Source organism: Semicossyphus pulcher, unplaced genomic scaffold, assembly GCF_022749685.1.
Source record: "Semicossyphus pulcher isolate SPU_LCO1_2020_fin unplaced genomic scaffold, fSemPul1.0.p SCAF_8, whole genome shotgun sequence".
Lineage (NCBI taxonomy): Eukaryota > Metazoa > Chordata > Actinopteri > Labriformes > Labridae > Semicossyphus > Semicossyphus pulcher.
Genome location: NW_027211759.1, coordinates 21,870,720 through 21,878,423, shown reverse-complemented (window position 1 = coordinate 21,878,423; position 7,704 = coordinate 21,870,720). Strand labels below are relative to the sequence as shown.

The following is a 7,704-nucleotide window of genomic DNA, read 5'->3' as shown; positions in this document are numbered from 1 at the left end:
GACCACTGTTCAATGGATTCTCAAATCGGGCTGCCACATCTGAGTATTTCTATCCCTGCTCTCTCGCCATGGAGCAGGTTCAGTTTCTAATCTACACCGGGTTAATATTTGCTCGTTGCGAGTGTGAGGATGACAGCTGATGGCCCCTCCTCTCCCAGGACTTCAATAAAAACGCGCTCCATCTGAATCCCTCGATTGGACTCCGGAGTGTCGGTTTCAGCCGTGTTTAACAATAGATGGAGCGCTGAGGGATGTGACACCTTCACCTCTCCCTGATCAGGTTACCTTAACACCTGTCATTCCGTCAAAGGTCTCCGGAAGGCCCCTTTAATTTCATTTGTGCTCATTTGGAAAGAATAAATCTGTTCTGCAGGAAGTGTTGAGCTGTGTCCGATCACCTCTTAACATGGAAACTACATTTCTCTTCTTCTTCGGTTCTTTGCGCTAAATCCGTGCCCAGGGATGATCCTTGAGTAGCCGATAAAATAATCAGCGCCTCGGTGTCAGCAAAGGCTTCAGCCACAAGGGATTTGTGTAGATTATCGCCGGACTGCTATTTTGTGCTCTCGGGCACACTCTTAACTGAACTTAGCGGCTTTTGATCTGCAGCCTTTTCCCTGCTGCCCCAGCCCGCCTCCAGCACGGACTGCCTGTTTACAAGCCACGCTATTCATAGGGGGGGAGAGGGGGGAAACCGGGCTGCATTCATAAGCAATGACTGCCACAGAGGTGTTTGGACCCACATCTGAGGATACGCCACGTTTGGTGCCGCTGTCACCCCGTGGATCCGGGGGAATGAGACGCGCTTTAAGCTGTCTGTAGTTAACACTCCCTGTTTAACCCGCCGGTCACATGCCGACGCTGTGACCGGGAGAGCATAGAGCTGCGGACAGCCAGGAATCAAACACAAGCAGCAGCCCGAAGGACCGCTTTTCCGGACCCGTTTTGACTCTGTACCGGGCGGCTACCGGAGGATGTTTGTGCCAGGATGCTGCGCTTCCCCGTGAAGAAGATCCGGAAGCAGTTCAAGCTCCTGCTGCTGCTGGTTCTGCTCACCTCCGCCGTGTGGTTCACCTACCTGCACATCAACCAGGGCAAGACCATCAAACTGCACTTCAACTACGGGAAAGGTAGGCTTTCCTGAGATCTAATCGTGTCATGCTTGACACTTCCAGGTTCTGCTTAAAAGAGTCTTGATGGATATGAACTAACAGCCCCTGAAGACATTTAAATGGACATTTAACAGCCCCTTATGAATACTGTATTGATACCTCAGCAGGTTAGACCATAAACTAGTGTTACATCGCTATAAAGTAGTGTAACATCGCTATAAAGTCACCACTAAGCACAGTGAGCTCCTGCAGGGATATTATAGGAATATAAATGTGACACCAGAGGAGATAATCATGCTGTAAGGCATGATGGGGCCACTGCAGTAGAACTTGATAACGCATGTGAGGACAAAATCAAATGTGTTCGATACTAGGGCTGCAACAAATGATTATTAATACGCTGTTTTTGTTTTTAATCGATTAATGTTCAGTCTATAACATGTATGTGTGAATAAGGCTCGTAACAGTTTCCCAGAGCCCAAAGCAACGTCTGCAAATTGCTTATTTTGTCCATCCAAGAGTCCAAAACCCAAACAGTTTTTATTTACTGTCATAAATGACAAAGAAAAGTAGCAAATCTTCAAATTTAAGAAGCTTAAACCAGAAAATATTTGACATTCCTGCATGAAAAATCACCAGAAAGATTCATTAATCATCAAAATGTTTGGCGATACATTTTGTTTAAAAGAATTAATCAGAAGTTATTGTATCTTATAAACACTACAGAGGCTTCGAGTCCCTCGATTTATGTCAGATGTGTCCCTGAAACAAACTGCCCTACTGACTCAGAGAAGTCTGACGGCCACTTCCAGATATGCTCCGAGAAAGAGTGACACAGAGAGGCAGCGTGTCTCATAAATTAACAACAGTTTCCTTCTCCCGGCTGAGTAAAGAGCACCGCGGTGCCGGGCTCGGGTCGAAAGCCAGACCTCCGCCTTCAACATTAATAATCAAAGGGCTGTTCATGAAGGTGGCCTCAGAGGTCACAGGCACGCCAGTCAGACGAGGGGAAATATCACGGCTGTGGGTTAGTACAGGGGGGGTGGCAGACTTCCACCTGCTGCTGTGTGATGCTGCGAAAACAACTATTAATGAAGAAAACACTGATTAAAGGTGTAACGTACAATAACCTTCTAAAGATTAAACACATGGTGATGGTGTACTATATCTCCTGCAGCTGTCTGTGTAAAGCGACACCCAGTGATTATGATGTCCTTGAAGAGCGTACACCGCGCGCACACATGCTACACGACACACAAGGATCATGTTATTGTCTCTGATCTCAGCCGTGGGGTTTCCCCCGGCGACAGACTACATTTGTGATGATGAGAGTTAGTCACAGTGATGGCATTTGATAACTGCAGCTGAATGAATTGAGCGTCTGTGTCGGGATTCAGGTCAAAAATGCAAGACAACAGAGTGTCCCTGCAGGAGAAGTGTGCGTGTTATTCCGCCCTGGGTTCGGCCTGAGGAAGTGGGAAAGAGGGAAAAGACAGACAAGCAGATTTACTGGAAATCAATGCGTTGTGCATATTTTTTAACCTTTCTAATAGTGCTGCTAATTTCCTTTTAACTTTCTTCAGAGTACGACGTCCCCTTTCACACTCAGAAATCACCGAGCCAGATATGCGCTTATGCTTCCTATATCCCTGCGTTCCTTATTATAAGGATCCACTAATAGTCCTGCAGCCCTCTGTGACTCGTCTGCTGCGGCCGTCTGATGAAGAAGGAAGCTGCTCCACTGGTCTGTGCCGGTCCGTGTGTCTAATTGACTGTCTTCCATTTAGCAGGCATCTGAGCAGGTCAACTCACTTAACCTCTTATGAATAACATGTCCTCTCTCGCGCCAAGGCTTTCTAAGTGAGACGTAGCCATTACTGAAACTGGGGCTCCATGAAGTGTGTAAATATTCATATCAGGCTGGCTGTATTCTCTCCACACAGGAATCTTCATCGATTGTTAGCACCGAGGTGCCGGGGCAGGTAGAAATAATGTGGTCTCGTTTTTTTTGGCCTCCCGTATTTGAATATGAAATGACAATCTGTCAAATTTCCATCCCGCTTGTCCCAATTTGGGAGGGAATCATATCAGTCTCAGCTTCTCCTCTCCTTGAGCGAGCACACGTAGCAGACCGATCGCTGCGAGTGCTTCAGCCACTAGATAACGTCTCGTTGGCGTCGAACCAGCAGACTTATGAGAAATGTAAACATCTTGGCGTAAAGTGGCCCATTGAGGCCGCGTCTATCTAATTGTGAGTAATAATTTGAGAAGCGTGTCGGAGGTAGTTTACGGCAGGTGATTTTACAAACGGTCTGTCAAGGGTTTCAAACTTGAGTTTACTCACCTCAGCGTGCTCGTGTGTTGGTCCGCTGGGTCAACATAATGAGGGAGCAGAGGCCTGAGACTGTGAGAGGAGCTTTTCTTAATGGTACCCTGTGGACTTTTTTTGTACAATGTTTCTCACTGAAACGCATTCTGGGTATTCTTACGACCTTACAAACACAATGACTCTATTTTCTACATCAAAAGAACCTTTAAAGGCCGTTTTTGAATGCTTTTAAAGTTGATTTATTGACTGAAATTGGCGTCCTTTCCTCTTATTGGAACATTGCTACCTTTTTGGTGCGGCAAGCCTCCAGCTGTTACTGCCTTTGCTGTTGGCAACAATGTGTACGTGCCTCCTTGGGAAGATACATGTGTGAATTGTGAATGGTGATTTAAAAAGAATTCTTGATGTGGCAGTTAAAGGAAAGAAATCACTGCAGGTGTGGATTTCCTCGAATGAGCTTCACATAGCGTTGTCCTTCTTTTTATGTGAGTTATATCATTTAGATCCTGAGGAATGTACCACCAAGAAAGGGTGGGACAAAATATGGATCGGCAATATTTTGTCATCCAGACTCGTGCAATACAATTATCAATAAGCTGGCGCCAAATATCGTTTTATTTATAAGTGTGATTGTGACTCACGGCATCAGCACATTATGACTCCTGTCAGTGGTGTTTATGATGAATGAGAAATTAATTGGCCAAAGAAAAAGTTCATGAGAGATCGGGATGCATCATTATATGATAGTCTTGCAATATATCAGTTATTGCTGAATCGCTGTATCGTGATATAATCATTATTGTGGGCCATGTAACGTGTATCTTATCGTATCGTGTATCGTATCGCTTATTGTACCGCATATCATATTGCGTATTGTATTGTGTGTTGTATCGCGTATTGTACCACTTAGTGCATTGCGTATCGTATTGTGTATTGTATAGCGTATTGTATAGCGTATTGTACTGCGTATTGTACTGCATATCATATCACATATCGTAGTGCGTGTCGTAATGCATATCGTGAGTTACCCTGCAATTCCCACCCCTACTACCAAGCAAGTTTAGTTTGTACTGCTGCTGCACAGCTTCTTTCTGTGGCATCACTAACATAATGTTACGGTGCAACAAGTTTGCATATAACTTGTTCCCTCAGCTGAGAATACATATCGCTCCCATATGCTATTGTCAGGAAACCAAATAGTGAAAGGACTGCGTATTGCAGCCAAATTAAATCTTCAATTTTGAACATAACCTCCTCCTGACCAGGTGTGCAGTGTTAAGACATTCACATGATCACGACACTCTTACCCAGCCTGTTTGACTTATTTTATATAATGAAAGTGACAATAGGTGGACACATCATTACTCAAAAGTCAAATGTTGGCACTAGTATCACCCTCTGGTTGGTAGGCAAAGAATAAGTTACACACAAAGTGTCATCAGATCATTCAGAGGAAGAGTTGTCATCTTTAACAGCACCAAGCCAGCCACAGACGTATTGAAATGGGCCATCATTTCCTGCCTCTAAATTATTCAGTCCAGGATAGAGCAGGGGGATGGACTGGTGATAGAGAGGTGATGGGTGCTCCTGTCATCTTTTTGGCATGTTTATAGAAAAGTAGAATGGGAGGACGTAAGAGAAGGATCCAAACGGCTGACACAAACAGAAGCTCCAGAAGTTAGGAACTTGACTGTCTGTGCACGGAGTTGATGTTGCGTTTCCTCACATCACATTGGGGAACGCACAAACAACACTAAATGTAGATTAGCTTTGCGTATGCTTGCATCATTTACACATCCTGCACGCCTCTCCCGTTTATGAAAAGGCCGGTCAAAGAAATACAATTACAGCACAATGAGCAACACCAGCGGGACTTTCGTGGACGTGTGGGTGTTTCGTGGGGCATTAATTTATATTTTCTGAAAAAGCCAGGGAAGCTGTTGTAGCTATGATGACGGGAAAAGCCAAAAAGGTGTAATTAAATAGTCCTCAGATTGCACACTAGCCAGACTGGCTTTATTTAATCAGAATTTCAATGAGAAAGTGTGTTGGCAGGCAGCGCTGCGGTGCATATTCGATGAGTGCCACATTTATGCGGCCACCCAGTTGTACAACAGCCCCCCTGTCTTCCCAGCATCAACAGGTCCACTGAGGAGACGGAGGAGGCGGAGGAGGAGGAGGAGGCTGCTGTATACAGGCCTCTATTGATTAACCATGATTGCAGAGAGGAGGCATACACTCAAACACCCCCCGCACAAACACACAAACATGTTGCCTATATTTGTGAAACGGCACATAATAGAAGCACACACCTCGTATGATCACGGCTCTGGAGGGATGTGGAGGAAGTCGGGAGAGGGGAAGTCTCAGGGGCCTCGACAGATTGGCTGCTCGGTTGCCCATGGAGACAACATATGGGAGAGGAGCGTGCCGGGCTGGTGCGATGTTACGAAGCTTATTTTACAAAGAGCGATGCATTCACAGCCCATTTCGTGCACGTTTAAATGAATTCCAGGTTAAAAATAAAACATTTGTGGATCAGTGCTCTTGATTTGAGAGGATTGTGAAAACCTCTCATTCAGACGCTTGGATTTAGTTGCAGTCGAGTATCAAGTTGGATTCGGTCGGTTGTATCTGAGCAGCAGCACCCTCAGGCTGGCTCTCCATGCCCTCCGATGTCACTCTACCTCATTTTAGCTCTTGCGGTTCTCACGGTCGGTCAGCCTTTTCCTCGGCCTGAACCGCTCTGCCGGAAAAACGGTAACAGACACCCCACCCGGGTGTGTGCGCAAGCTCTTTAAAACAAACACTCCACCTTTTTTCCTGCTATCATTTATTCATGCAACAATGAATATTGTCAATTATCTTTTCCAGATTTGTGAGTAATGCAGCTGCACGGTGCACACTTGCAGGTTGGAAACAAAGCAGTTGTTAATGGAAGGAGGAAGGACGGAACAAGAAGACATAAACAACCTACATGCTTAGTGAAAAGCAATTTCCGAGGCAGTCGTGTTGCATATCCGAGGTTTATTTCTGACAGAGTTGAATTTAGCAGCTTTTATTGGAACACCGAGCCCAGCGTGGGCGCAGACTACAAGTCTGCATCAACAAAGTGGTTTGGGCATGTTTAACTGGCGACGCATGTGAACCTAGCCGGGTGGTGAGGCTTTAAAAGATTGCTTCCATTTAGGACTGCTGGGCCTTTATATGGCTGTGAAGGAGCTCTGTTAATCAGAGGAGAATGAGAGGAGAAAAAAAAGCTTTCATCAGGAGAAATTGTGAAAGGAGTGAATTATGAAATCGTAGCTGTAATAATGTGCTGATTTATATTCCGTAGAGCTAATATGGTGGGCTTGCTTAACAGGAATCAGTCTGATACTGTACAAGCACATCATTCAGCTTCCAGATGGGAGCTACTGCTGCAGAGACCCGGATGATTTCACTGCTGTGATTGCAAAAAATTGAAAAGTGGAATCTTATAAGAAGTGCATCTGTCTTCGCCATCCTCGAGAAATAATTTGATATAACAATACCAATAAAAACCAAAGTGCATTATATATGAAACGGTCATTTCATTTGACTGTATCTCTGACGTCTTATTTCATTTAAAGGGCCGGGTCATAAAGCATACACATGTAGCCGGCCGCTCATTGTTAGCTTGTGTCTGGGGAGCTGGGAAGGGGACTCGACTATGAATCTGCCCCACAGCTTATCTGACCAACCCAGTAAATCTCCCTCTCTGGGTAATTCCGCAGTGAGGATGAATGATATCCCTGTAACAACTCACGCTGCAGCCTCAGTGTGTGCGGATGCTGCAGGACCTGCCTGTGGAGGTGGGGACAACATAAGGATTAACCCTCTTCTTATGTGCAAATGCATCTGCTTTTAATGCATTTAACACGTTGTCGCATGTGTACACTTGCTCACTGTAGTGTGTTGATTTAGCTTTCTCAGTTTTTATGCTAATGCTAACTCAAAAGCTGGATCAAATGCTAAAATATGTTGTACCCAGGAGGCTGAGTTTCTTTTAAATGCTCACTGTGTGCTTGCCAACGCTGCGTATAAGATTAACAGATGTGGATATAAGATGGAGAGATGAAGGGCGGCTCGGTTGGAAAGCGTTGGAAAAACACAAGTCCAGCGAGTGTTCACCTCGGGGTTAATGAAATTTGTGTTGGCCTGCCTAACGAGCCACCATCAAGGTACCAGCTCTGCCTCATGCAGATGACAGTTCTGGCCCACTGCCGAGGCTCCGCCGCAGGA

The 7,704-nt window shown here is 45.4% G+C and overlaps 1 protein-coding gene across 1 annotated transcript in view; it reads left to right on the top strand.

Moving 5' to 3' along the window:
- The first annotated feature begins 910 nt into the window (after positions 1-910).
- b4galnt4a (beta-1,4-N-acetyl-galactosaminyl transferase 4a) overlaps positions 911-7,704 on the top strand; it is a 183,086-nt gene continuing 176,292 nt past the window's right edge. Inside the window, exon 1 of the mRNA XM_069686815.1 lies at positions 911-1,130. Within this exon, the coding sequence (XP_069542916.1) occupies positions 989-1,130 (142 nt within the window). The 5' untranslated portion in view covers positions 911-988. The remainder of the gene's footprint in view (positions 1,131-7,704) is intronic.